The 14,252-nt window shown below is 39.4% G+C and overlaps 1 protein-coding gene across 1 annotated transcript in view; it reads left to right on the top strand.

Moving 5' to 3' along the window:
* Arg2 (arginase 2) overlaps window positions 1-14,252 on the top strand; it is a 38,105-nt gene that overhangs the window by 19,310 nt on the left and 4,543 nt on the right. The window contains exons 2-3 of the mRNA XM_026385114.2: window positions 9,672-9,849; window positions 13,275-13,434. Of these exons, the coding sequence (XP_026240899.1) occupies window positions 9,672-9,849; window positions 13,275-13,434 (338 nt within the window). The remainder of the gene's footprint in view (window positions 1-9,671; window positions 9,850-13,274; window positions 13,435-14,252) is intronic.

Here is a 14,252-nt window from a genome sequence, read left to right as displayed (position 1 = left end):
AATGAAGATATTGTGCCCATCTATAACTAAAAAATAGAAAATATATATTATATATATTTATAATACTTTATATATTTAATAAAATCACATTTTTATTTTTTAGTTATAGGTGGATACAATATTATATATGTAAAATATTTAATATATACTAAAAAAGAAAAAGGGACTGGGGATATGGCTTAGTGGTTAAGTGCCCCTGGGTTCAAACCCTGATACCAAAAAAAAAAAAAAAAAAAAAAAAAAAAGACGTATTACAAACAAGTTCTGGGAAATCTTAGCTTACATCAGTTTCAAGAAAGAGAAAGGGAACTGTGGGGAAGAAAAACCACAAAGATGGCCTCATTCAGTTGTAATCCGTAATCCCTAGAATGTGGCAAGCCTTTCATTGTTAGCTCATTTAAACAACTGTATATGGCACAACAAGTTCAGACACTGAACCACATCTCTCCACATCTTGTTGGTTAGAAATCTCTTCCAGGAAGTCAGGGAGCAGAGGGCAGGGATTCTTTCCATTGCATGCAGTGTAGCACTTGGCTAATGGAGACCACTCAGTGTGTACTCTCCTTTTAGCCCAGAGCAGTGTGGAATGCAGGAGAGATTTTTGAGATTTCTGGGCAGACTCACCAGGATGCCATAGGGTCTGGGGAAGGGACACATCAGGGCTGACTGGTAACTGGAAAAGCTATAATAACCAACATGTTGTGTCTCCCTTTAAACCCTTTCTGGAACAAGTAGAATATAAGAATTTTTAAGAATTACATGCTATAAAGGGTAGTTCTTTCTTTTTTCCTTTTCGTACCAGGATTGAACCCAGGGGTGCTTAATTGCTGAGCTGTATCCCTAGCCTGTTTTTATATTCTATTTTGAGAAAGGGTCTCACTAACATGCTTAGGGCCTCACAAAGTTGCTGAGTCTGGCTTTGAATTTGTGATCCTCCTGCCTCAGCCTCCCAAACTGCTCGGATTAGAGGCATGTGCCACTGTGTCTAGCATAAAGAGTAGTTTTTTATCCCCAAGGATTTTTTCTGTCTCTTCCTGGGGTTTGATATTGGAAAGGTTAAAATGTTGTCAACATGTTAATGTAACAGATCTTTTGTTTTCAGAGAAGGTCAGCAGTCTTCTTCTGAATGAAGTAAAGTGATTATGTGACTCATGGAGCCAGAGGAACTCTTAATTCCATCTGTGCCTGTGCTGGAACCAGGCTGTTAGGGTGCCATCAACCGAGTCAGCCTGGGAAAGCCTAAGTTGGCTCTCTCGGACCCAGAGGTGCTTAGTGGGTTGACTTGAGTTGGTGCAGAGGGGCGTGTTACTAAGCCCATCCAAAGAGTTGATACCATCTGTTCTCCTTAGACAAGGACAGATGTAACTGGAGAACCAAATTAGTGGAAACATATATCTGGTGTTTCGAGTCATCTCAGTTACTATCTTAAACTAATTTTTTTTTTCTTGATGCTGGGGATTGAACCCAGGGTCTCAGACTTGCCAGACAAATGTTGAGTGTGGTGAGCCGTTTCTGTGTACTGTGGCCGCCATTACAAGATGGCGCTGGCTCCGCTGTAGTCTGTGACAAACAACTCCTTATCAGAATGAGTTGGCACGCTGTGACTTGGCACCCTATGGGAAAAGTCCACGTGGCAGTTGTGCATTGGGGCTTTATCTGCTTTATTAAGGCTGGGGTTCACGGGAGTAGTAGTAGTGGCAGTAGTAGTAGTGGCAGTAGGAGTAATAGTAGTAGTAGTAGTAGTAGTAGTAGTAGAGAGAGAAACAAGCTAAAAGACATGTCAAAATAAAGGCCTGAATAAACTGCTGAAAGAAGATTCCTGAGTTGCGTCTTCCTTGCGGGCAAGGGGTCACGACAGTTGAGCTAAATTTTCAAGTGTTTTTTTTTTTTTTTTTTAAACTCAATCATAACATTCATACAAAAGTATCTGTTAACACCATGTTTGTATCATTTGATCTTGAGGCTAACTCTGGTGTGTGGTAAACAGATATGTCTGAAGTGACAGGCCTACATCCCCAAGGTCACCTTCCATCCTTGAGCCCCCAATACTACTGTCCCCACTCCTGTTTTCTTCAGTCACAGTCTTCACTGTCTCAGCAAACACTGTCCTGGTATAGAGGCAACAAGAGAGTAAAGCAGATGAGGAGGAAGGAGACAGAGAGGGCTGGTTGGCAGAGTCTTCTCTGGGACTCTGAAGTAAACCAGAATATGTCTACTTGGGTTTTATACTCTTTCCTTAATGTATCGAACTTATTTGGAGACTGGATGTAAATAAGCAAGAGCTGATTTTAGATAGCTCAAAACACATTTTTGGTTTTTGAGGTTGCATAACCTCTGGGAGTTAAATGCACTAAATACAATTTAGATTTCTGTATTTTATTGGTGGCAACCAAATTAGTTTACTTAAATAATAATCTTTTGAAGGTTATTACCCAAGTCACATTTTAGGGATAAGAGAGATTCTCTTATTCTAAATGGTCTGAATTAACCCTGGCATTTTTCCCCCTAGTTTAAATCTCTAGTAACATTTCAGCTTTGTTTACTGAATAAGTAAACAAAGGCTGGTATTCCAAGCCAGGCATGTAGTTCATGCCTATAATTCCAGTGAATCTGGAGGCTGAGGCCAGAGGATCACAAATTTGAGGCCAGCCTTAGCAATTTAGTGAGACCCTTAGCAACTGAGTGAGACCCTGTCCAAATTTTTTTTTTTTTTTTTTAAGGGACGGGGATATACCTCAGTGGTAAAGTCACTGTGGGTTCAATCCCCAGTACCAAAACAAAACAAAAACAAACAAACAAAACAAAGCTAGTATTCCAAGTATAGGTGAAATTCTAAAAATAGCAAATATATTCCTTTAAAATACTAGGAATTCCTTTGATTTGGGGTCAGATTATATTTCCCATATACAACATTTGAATGTATAACTTCAAAAGCCATTAGAGACTTGGGATTTCAAGTTCAAGACCAGCTTTAGCAACTTAGGTGAGATATGTCTCAAGATAAAAATTTTTAAAAAGGGCTGGAGATGTGGCTCAGTGGTAAAGTGCCTCTTGGTTCAATCCCTAGTACTCCCCCGACCCAAAAAAGCCATTAGTACTTATCAGCACTAAATGCAATTGCAAAGATGTAACTCGGTGGTAGAGTGCCCTGGATTTAATCCCTAGTACTGCAAAAAAAAAAAAAAAAAGAAATATATATATATATATATATATATATATATATAATAATTTGATATTCTGGACCTAGTTAAAATCTCAGCTACTTAGTAGGCTGAGGCAGGAGGATTGCAAGTTTGAGGCCAGCCTGGGCAATTAATGAGACCATATTTCAAAATAAAATAAAAAGTGGCAGAGTGCTTCCCTAACATGCATGAGATCCTGGGCCCACCACCACAAAAAATAAAATATAAAAGTAAAGGATAGCATTGAAACACTGGATCTCAGGGCCTGGGATATAGCTCAGTGGTAGAGTGCTTGCCCAGCATGTGCAAGAGCCTGGGTTCAAATCCCAGTACCAAGGGAAAAAGACTCAAAAAACCTTGTAGGTCTCATCTGACCTACACTTGGCAGATAAATTGACCTGAAGCACAGCAGGCAGATACTCCTTCCATGTTATGATGTTTGCTCTTTACAATTTTACTCTAATATTTAAAAGTAATGAGACCATTTCCTTCTGCTCTTTGAACTGAGAATCTGTCATAGCATTCTGACAAAATAGTACCTTTACTAGTACTCAGTTTATCTGGTTCTTAAAAAATGAAACCCCTATCAATCAATCTCTTGCTTCTCTTAAGAAATGTAGCCTGTAGGTTGCAATCATGTTCTCCAGTACCTCATATCACAATGCTCCAATTTTCAGACGTGTCATTCTTATTAAGTTGGTCACCTGTTATCAAACATGGCATGTATATTTCTTCTTTGGGGCCTTTGTTCACTCTTTAGAAACCAACCTTGGATTCTACTATAAGTTCTTTGGGTGCCTCAGTGCCCTTGATACAGTGGGCATTAGAGGAGAGAGCTCTTAGGAGGCCAGCTCAGGATGGCATAATAATTTTGATGATTTAGCTCTATAATTAATAGTTAAAATACTATAGATTGATAAATCTACAGTAACAAAAGTGGTAATTTATTTATTTCTTTATTATGCTGGATTGAACGCAGGGGTATTTATCACTGAGCTATTGCTCCAGCTTTTTTTTTTTTTTTAGACAGGGTCTTGCTAAATTGCTGAGTCTGACCTCCTGCCTCAGCTTCCCAAGTCACTGGGATTACAGGTGTACACTACTATGTCTGGCAGTATTTTGATTTTTAACAGCTTAAAATTTATGGCATAGAATAAGAACAAAACAAAACTCATTGTGGCTGAGATTGTTAACTGTTTCCCACAATTCTACTTTTTTTTCTTCTGGACATAAGCTAGACTTTGCTGGCCAGTGCTATGTGAACAGGAGTGATGTGCCATATGCCTTATCAATATATTTCTCCCTCCTGCTGCTTTGAACCTGGAGACACCTAACCTTAGCCCCATCAGTGGCAAAGCCCTAGTTATGACAGTTACAAGCCAGATGTGTGAATCCCAACATGGAGGAAAGCCTCCTGCTGACTGAGATACCCACTCTAGATGTTAGATGAAAAAGAAACAATATCTTTGAGCCATTATTTTGGGGGCTTTGCTACAGCAGTGTAGCCTACTCTACCTAATAGTCTTATTTAAGAAAATATTAGGTATAAAGGCTTGCAAGGATATAGTAGTTTGGCCTGGGGACTAGGGTGGGACCCTCTACCATTAGATACCTCCTCATTCATTTTTATAATTTCTATCCAAGTAGGGTAGAAAATAAAACAAAACAGTGCTGATACAAGTTTAAGTTGGAGGGGTCCTTCTTTGACTGCCTCAATCCTCAGCGGACTTCCTCTGATCCTTTAATACTTGCTATTCCTAGTTCTTACCTGGTACTTATTGTGAAAATTAAAGAGCTGAGTTAGGAGTCTAGAGGGCAGGCCGCTCAGGCAGGGCCTCTCAAGATAATTAATTTTTTCCTGGTCAGGCTCAGAGCTTTGTGGATCCAGAAACACAAAGCTTGCTGTGTGTAGAGATTCTCAGGCTCTAATACCCAGACTCACACTAACCATGCTGGATAAAACAAAATGCCTCTGCGTAATTATGTTGAGCAAGAGACCTCCCAGCACGCACTGTCTGGAAGCCCTTGTGAGTAAGTGAAGGCATCTGGGAAACCAAGTGAGTAACCATAAGGTGGCTTGGTGAGAAAATAGAGTAAATAAAGTTGGGTAATTTAGGAGAATCCACCATATGGGCTCTCAATTAATCTTTGGTTTTGCCCCTGCAGGGCTGGGGATTGAACCCAAGGCTTTGAGCATGCTAGGCAAAGTGCTCTAACACTGAGCTAAATTCCAGTCCTTATGCTATAATTACTCTGTTAACCCAATCCAAAGCACAGTTACACATTTAATGATCAAAATCTTTTTACAAAATTCAGTCTTTCTTCCTTGGACAGTATTATTCTAACACTACTAAATTATTTTCAGGCCTTGTTCAGTTTTATTTTGTTGTTGTTGTTGTTTATTTGTTTTCCCCCTAGTAAGAAAATACAAATGAGCAGAGTGCAGTTTTCTGTTGCACTTACTTGAGTCTACAGCCTGATTTCCATGATTGGTCTTGAGAGTTCCCCAAGTTCTGTCACTTACCTACAAAAATTTTAATTCCTCAGTATATTTTTTGCATGTGAGGATTAATATGAGTTAAAGTGCCTGGCAAAAGATTTTTATAGATTGGGGTGTAGCTCACTGAGAGGTCTCTAAAGTTAGTTAATATTAACATTATTATTATTTAGATTATAAGGCTTTTATAATTATGCATCTAATTACAAAACACCAGACATGCTCTAGGGTTTTAATCCAGTAAGAACCTAATGCTTAATATGCTTGAAGGGGTTGTTGAGATTAAAAATACAAATAAAAACACCCTAGAATAGGCACTAACATTCAAGATCTGACCACACCTGATACTGACTTCAAAGTTAGAGTTTCATTTCTCTTAAGTCTAAAGTGTCCTCCCCACATTTTGAAATTTGGTGAAGTCAATAATGATTTTACTTGTGGCTTTTTTTTTTTTTTTTTTGGTGGTGTGTGTGGGTCAAACTCAGGATCTTGTACATGCTAGGCAAGTGCTATACCACTGAGCTACATCCCCAGTTCTTGACTTTCTTTTTAAAAGATTTTCATTTTCTATTTTACCAATGAGCTACAATCTCAGTCATTTATTTTTTTAAATTTTGAGTCAGGGACTCAGCAAGTTGCTGAGGTTAGTCTCAAACTTGTGATCCTCCTGACTCAGCCTCCTGAGTGTCCCACTGAGCTCTTAAAAAAAAAAAAAGATTTTTTATAGACTGGGGTGTAGCTCTCTGATAGAGGGCTTGCCTAGCCTGCATGAGGCCCTTGATTTGATCCCCAGCAGCCCCAAAACAAAACAAAGATTTTATTTGGTCATTTTCTCTTGGTTCCCATTGTTGTTGTTGTTTTTTTTTTTTTTTTTTTTTTTTGTCATTCTTCTCCTACCTGCATTTTCCCTCATTCCTTTCCTCTTACTTGTCTGGATAAATCTTTCATGTGGGGTCTTTTATGCTCACTCATTCTTTCTTCCTTTCTCCACCCCCTCTTCTTTTAGCTATACTAGGGATTGAACATGGAAATTTTACCACTGAATTACATCCCCAGCCCTTTATTGTTATGAGACAGGACCTTGCTAAATTCCATAGGCTGGTCTCAAATTTGAGATCCTCCTACCTCAGACTCCTGAACTGCTGGCATTACAGGTGTGTGCCATCACGCCCGGTTCCATGCTGGTCTTAATCCAAATCTTTAACAAATCCATGCAGACACTGAGATGTTACAGTCCCCCTAAACCCCAATAACTAGACACCAGTTTGAGAAGCAGGGCCCTAAGCATACAATCTGTAACATTCTGTTCTCTCATAGTTCATGTCCCTTTTCTAATTTTTTTTAGTTGTAGATGGACACAATACCTCTATTTATTGACTTTTATGTGGTACTGAGGATTGAACCCAGTGCCTCACACATGCTAGCAAGCGCTCTACCACTGAGCCACAACCATAGCCCTCATGTCCCTTTTGGATAGAATTGGATTGTTTAGTTTTCACCTACAATATAGGTAGAAAGTATTCAAAGTTGTCAGAATGTGTATGTGTATGTGTGTGTGTATATATATATATATTTTTTTTGGGGGGGGTACCGGGGATTGAACTCAGGGACACTCAACCACTGAGCCACATCCCCACCCCTATTTTGTATTTTGTTTAGAGACAGGTCTCTCTGAGTTTCTTAGCGCCTCGCTGTTGCTGAGGCTGGCTTTGAACTCTTCATCTTCCTTTCTCAGCTTCCTAAACGACATGCGTCACCATGCCTGGCTATTGAGTTCTTAAAGTACTGGAAACAGGAAGAATTATTTGGGAGGCAAACTGTACAGTAAGAAATACAAATATTAGAGCCAGATGACTTGGACTAGGGATTAAACCCAAGGTTTAGCAAAAGCTAGGCAAGCATTCTATCACAGAGCTACCCTCCCAACCCTTTCTTTGAAAAAAATTTTTTGAGACAGGGTCTTGCTAAGTTGCACAGGCTGGCCCTGAACTTACAATCTTCCTGTCTCAGCCTCCTGAGTAATTGGGATTACAGGCATGTGTAATTGTGCCCTGCTAGATCTTGATTCTGGCATTTGGCAGCTATGTGACCTTAGGTAAGTTACTTTTCTTTGCTTGAGTGTCCTCATACTGTATGGAAAAGGCATTATTTTAGTTGCTTCATAGAACTGTTGTGAATCCTAAATAAGAATTTATGTTAAACCAGCCAGGCTTGGTGGCATATATCTATAATCCCAATGACTCAGGAAGCTAAAACAGGTCAATCAAAAGTTTGAGCCCAGTCTGGACAATTTAACAAGACCCTGTCTCAAAAATAAAAAATGAAAAGGGTTGGGGATGTAAGTCAGTGGTAAAGTGGCCCTGAGTTCAATCCTCAGCACTGAAGAAAAAAAAAAAAAAAAAAAAGCGTAACAGTTGCCAGTAATTTGTAATAACAAATGTTTTTTTTAAGAGAGAGAGAGGGAGAGAGAGAGAGAATTTTTAATATTTATTTTTTAGTTCTGGGCAGACACAACATCTTTGTTTGTATGTGGTGCTGAGGATCGAACCCGGGCCGCACGCATGCCAGGCGAGCGCGCTACCGCTTGAGCCACATCCCCAGCCCCCATAACAAATGTTATATATTATATATTTCTTTCTTTTTTTTGAACTGGGGATTGAACTCGGGGCACTTTACCACTAAGCCACATCCCCAGCCCTTATTTATTATTTTTTATATTTAGTTGTAGGTGGACACAGTACCTTTATTTTATTTTTATGTGGTGCTGAGGATTGAATCCAGTGACTCACACATGCTAGGTGAGCACTCTACCATTAAGCCACAAGCCCAGTCCCCGCAAACCCTTATTTTTTGTGACAGATCACACTAGGCTGTTCAGGGCCTTGCTAAATTGCTGAGGCTGGTCTAGAACTTGGAATTCTTCTGCCTCAGCCTCCTCAGTTGCTAGGATTAAAGCCATGTGCCACCATGCCTGGCAGATATTTTCGTATGCTTTAGGTCTTCTGATTTTTTTAAAATTTAGTTGTAGATTGACACAATAGCTTTATTTTATTTTTATGTGGTGCTAGGTATCGAACCCATTGCCTCACACGTGCCAGGCAAGTGCTCTACCAGCCTGGCATGTGTGAGGCACTGGGTTCAATACCTAGCACCACATAAAAATAAACAGATAAAAATATTGTGTCCAACTACAACTAAAAAATATTTTTAAAAAGTCTGAGAATTTCTATATGTGTATTTTGGTCCTAATTAATAGTACTTATTTTCTTTAAATCCTGTTGGTTACTTTTGGTATTTTACTTCCCCTTTATAAGTCTGGGACATGTGCTACCAATTTTGTGATTTAGGTTAAGTTAATAATACCTCTTGGTTTTAGTTTGTAAAGCTCAGTTTCTGCTGCAAAAATGGTGTTCTTTTAAGAGGGTTTACTTGGGCTAGGGTTATAGCTCAGTGGTAGAGTGCTTGCATAACGTGTGAGGCACGGTGTTTGATTCTTAGCACCACATAAAAATAAATAAAATAATCATAAAAAATAAATAATCACTGGGTATGGTGGCACACACCTGTAATCCCAGCAACTCAGGAGGCTGAGGCAGGAAGATTGCAAGTTCAAAGCCAGCCTATACAATTTAGCAAGGCCCTATACAATTTAGCAAGGCCCTAAGCAAACTCAGTGAGACCTTGTCTCTTAAATAAAAAATATATTTAGAAAAAAAAGGGCTGGAGATGTGGTTAGGCACTCCTGGGTTCAATCCTCACTACCAAAAAATATTAAATAAATAAATAAAGGTTTTGTGTCCATCTACATCTTAAAAAAAATTAAAAGAGGGTTTACTTCCCAGGATTACTGAATTGAGCAATTCTGCCACTTATGTGACATTTTAATTTTTACTGTGACAAAATAAGTATGATGTATACTTTGCCATGAGTATCCCAGGCCAGTAAGAATTGGAAAAGTACATACAATTCTTCTTATCACCCCTTGTTTCTAGGTTGCCGCTTAAAAGACTTTGGAGACTTGAGTTTTACTCCAGTGCCCAAAGATGATCTCTATAACAACCTGATAGTGAACCCACGCTCTGTGGGCCTTGCCAACCAGGAACTGGCAGAGGTGGTCAGCAGAGCAGTATCAGGTGGCTACAGCTGTGTCACCGTGGGAGGCGACCACAGGTAAGCTGGAGCCAGGTGTGGTGAGGGGCTGGATAACATGTTGCTTTGGGCTCATTACTTAGCTGCTATCTTAGTTTCCTCATCCCAAGAAAAATATCTACAGTATTTTTAGGGTGTGGTGTATATAACATCATTTTAATGTCTAATATCACGAACTTTTGTAGGAACTGTGTATTTTGCTTTGTGTAACACATTGAATAGTAAGAGGATTTGTGTTATTTGACACAGCAAGTACAAAGGTAGGTTAAGCAAGGTTTTTAGTCACCATGTTTCATGCTTCTTAAGTTTTCTAGAAAACATGGCTTTCATTTTGGAGAACTGGAAGAATACATCAGGACTAAATTTAGGCATTTTTCAAAAATATTTATTTGGTTTTTTAGTTATATTTGGACACAAAACCTTTATTTTATTTATTTTTATGTGGTGCTGAGGATCAAACCCAGGGCCTCACACATGCTAGGTGATCGCTCTACCACTGAGCCCAACCCCAACCCAAATTTAGGCATTTTTATTAACATTTCTAATAGATTTGTTAGAGATCATCCCTTAGAATGTGAATATACTTTCCAGTCCACAATACCCTAGGAGACTAATGTATTTGATCACTGGAGCCGTTGTCTCTTAGTAGGTCAGTATATACTTCACTGAGCACTGTACTGATGTTTTCTCAGCAGTCTAAGGATTTGTAGGAAACTTTGCAGTTTATTCCAGTTAGATGAAATTAAAACATGTGGAACAAATTTTTTTAAAATATTGAATTCTATAGACTTTCAGAGAAGAAAGAAGTTGGTCTGTGCTTGAATAGTCAGATTTCACAGGGGACTGTTATTTTAGCTAAGTAATGACGTTTATTGGTAGAGGCAATGAAGCACTAGAAGCACTTCAATGTATTTTATGGTTTTATTTATTACTGGAAGCACCGAAAGCCAGATGTTAGATAACTTATCCAAGGCCTACAGCCAAGAAATAGCAGAGATAGGATTCAAATCCATTGTGGCCCCCACTGCAATTAATTTTTCTTTTCAGATCTAACAGAATAACTTTCTCTGAGGTACTCTAAGAGCTTTTCAGATCATTATCAGAAGTTCAGCTTTTGTTCAGCCGAGAAGCACAGCACGTAGAATCCTTATTAGAATAAAAATTCAGGAAGGATAATAGAGTCATCAGACCTAGATTCACTAGTATGATGACTGGGGCATTCAGTTAAATCAACTTTAGAGTTCTGTGCTGTCTCTCTAAGATTATTTATTTAGTCTTTCCTGTAGTCAGGTCTCACTCTTTGGGGACCTCTTCAATGTGATTACCATGGTCCTTGTTTTTTCTTTTTTACCTGTAGCTATCTATACTGCAGCCCATGTTATTACCTCCTTCCTTCCTATTCAATGCTAAAACCTAGGCAATCTGGAATAGTCTATAAAGGAAGGGACAAGTGTATAATTTGAATGGCTATTGACCATTTTAAGGAAGAGGCATGTTTTGATCACTCCTTTTATATAGTACTATATGCAACATCACCTTACTTATCAAACCAGTTCTGCCAGGTATGGTAGGGCACACCTGTAATCCCAGCAGCTTGGGAAGCTGAGGCAGGAGGATCGAGTTCAAAGCTAGGCTTAGCAAGGCCCTACGCAATTTAGTGAGACCCTGTCTCTAAATAATAAAAAGGACTAGGGATGTTGCTCAGTGGTGTCCCTGGTTTCAATCCCCAGTACCACCCCCGCCCCCCAACCAAAACCAGTCCTGACTTAAAACAGGCCAAGTACTCTTATTCCTATCTTACAGAAAGGGAAGTGGAAGTCTGGAGAAGTTTGATAATTTGTCTTCAATCTCACAGCTCTTCCTGGACAAAAACTCCAGTAATCTACCTTAATTCACTGCCTTTAGCACTAGACCATATTGTCATTCAAGGGGAGCCTGAAAGTCTGTCTTGTGCTTTATTGATCAAGGATGGCTATAGAATGCTTAAACTGCATTTCTTGTCTATGCCAAACTCAACTTTGTTTCTGGGCAGCTTTCCAGCCACAATCTCATCAGCCATATTCCTGCAGTTGAGATAGAACAGGTAGCTGATGTAAGCAGAGCCCAAGGACAAAGAAAGGCAAAAACAAATCATTGAAAGTTATTTGAATGCCATGCTAACACAGATAATATGCAAATAACTTGTCTTATGCAGTGGTGGACATGAAGTCTTAAATTGGATTGGCTTATTACTTTAATGACTTTAACAACTTTTTGACTTTTCAGGTTTCAGGCACATATAAGCAAAAATAGCTATAGTGCTTTCTTCTTAAAATTGGTTCTTTTAGTTATACATGACAGTAGAATCCATTTGGATATAATTATACAAGCATGGAATAAATCTTATTAGGACTCCATTCTTGATGTACACATGGTAGGATTCACTGTGGTTTCCCTGTATGTACATAAGAAAACTATGTCAGATTCATTCCACTGTTTTTCCTTTTTCTACCCTCCCTCCCTTCCCTCCATTCCCCATTGTCTAATCTACTGAACTTCTATTCTTCCCCACCCCTTTTTTGTGGGTTAGCTTCTACATATCAGAGAAAACATTCAACCTTTGGGGACTGGCTTATTTCACTTAGCATGATAGTCTTCAGATCCATCCATTTACTGGCAAATGTCATAGTTATTCCTCTTTATGGCTGAATAATACTCCACTGTGTGTGTGTGTGTGCTGATGGGGAATCAAACCCAGAGTTAGACAAGTGCACTGTACCAGCTACTCCCCCAGCCATGATTTATAGTTTTTAATCCATAAAAAGTTAATGTAGGCCAGATACAATGGTGCACATCTCTAACCCAGCAACTTTGGAAACTGAGGCAGGAGGACTGGAAGTTCAAAGCCAGCTTCAGTAATTTAGTGAGGCCCTAAGCAACTTGGTGAGACCCTGTCTCAAAATAGAAAATAAAAACAGGCTGGGGATGTGGCTCAGTGGTAAGTGCCCCTGGGTTCAATCCCTGGGACCCTCCCCCCTGCCAAAAAAAAAAGTTAACTGATTCTTTGTAAGTTAAAATTAGATCTCCCAGGTGGAGACCTTAAGAGGTAGTAAGCAACATTTTTGATTTGTTACACATAGATCAATTCATTTAACTAGATTTCACTCACTGAACAAACATTTGAGGTCCTATTCTGGGCCAGGGTTAATGGATCAAATGACATGAATTTTTGGGACAGGAAATACATCTATCATGCTGCCAGTCCTCAGAGTTTTATATTTCTCATATCTAATCCACTCAAGGTTAATCTTTGGGGACAACAACCCAGGAAACTTGTTTTACCTTAACCCAGTCCAGGCCCTGACTTTGCCCTGAGGACAGAGTGTAAGCTGTGTTGGCTCAGAATATTTTTTATTGATGATGATAGCAAAGCAGAGGGCCTTGAAGATAATATTTGTCCTTTGCAGCCTGGCAATCGGAACCATTAGTGGTCACACCCGGCACTGCCCAGACCTTTGTGTCATCTGGGTTGATGCCCATGCTGACATCAATACACCCCTCACCACTTCATCAGGAAACCTCCATGGACAGCCAGTTGCATTTCTTCTCAGAGAACTACAGGACAAGGTTAGTGGGACAGAATGAGAAGGTAAATGGCTTACAGGGTTATTCCTGGGGCTTTGGAGGTTTTGTTCAATAAGACTAGAGTGAAGGATGGGTTCCATGAGGCTTACCAACCTTTCATTTGTTCACTAAATACTACTGTGTGTCAGACAGTCTGCTAGATGCTAGGATCTAGAGATGACTAGGACATGGTCCCTGCTCTCAGGGTGCTTATAATTCTCTAAAAAAGTAAGGTGGTAGTATCTAGTGATGGACAGTCTCATAGCCTGAGGACTCCTTGGTTAGAGGCTCCCAGGCCACACCCTCAGATAAGCAACGCTATGCTTACCTCTGGGTAATATTTTCCTAAGCTATAGAGAAGACATGGGAGGCACATTAATGCCAAGACAGGCATAAACTAGTAACTGTATATCCCTCCCCCTTTGCGAGAAACCAGGTTAAACCAGAATAGTACAAAGATTATTCATTAGACAGTTTGTTTGGTTGTTGGCAACTTGAGGTGGCAATTGAGTTATACTTTAAGAACCAATCTGTAAACAGTTTAGCAATGTGCAAAGGAACCAAAAGGGCAAATCAGTGTAGTCCTACTGTTTAGACTAGTTAATGGTAAACCAAGACCATTTTGAGAAAAATTTTTTTCATTCTCCTTGAGAAAGTTGTATTGTTTTTCTGTTCCCCTTCTGAAACATTTCCATTCTTGTGAAGTTTATTTCCTAGATCAAGTGTGTCTTGTGTTGTTTTAAACATATCCTGTGGACAGGAGGAAAAAGTGATTACACACTTTTGGAAACACATGGTGATTATCTTGGTGAGACCAAGAA

Source organism: Urocitellus parryii, chromosome 6, assembly GCF_045843805.1.
Source record: "Urocitellus parryii isolate mUroPar1 chromosome 6, mUroPar1.hap1, whole genome shotgun sequence".
Lineage (NCBI taxonomy): Eukaryota > Metazoa > Chordata > Mammalia > Rodentia > Sciuridae > Urocitellus > Urocitellus parryii.
Note: the sequence above shows the minus strand (reverse complement) of the source record. Positions and strands in the feature narration are given on the sequence as shown.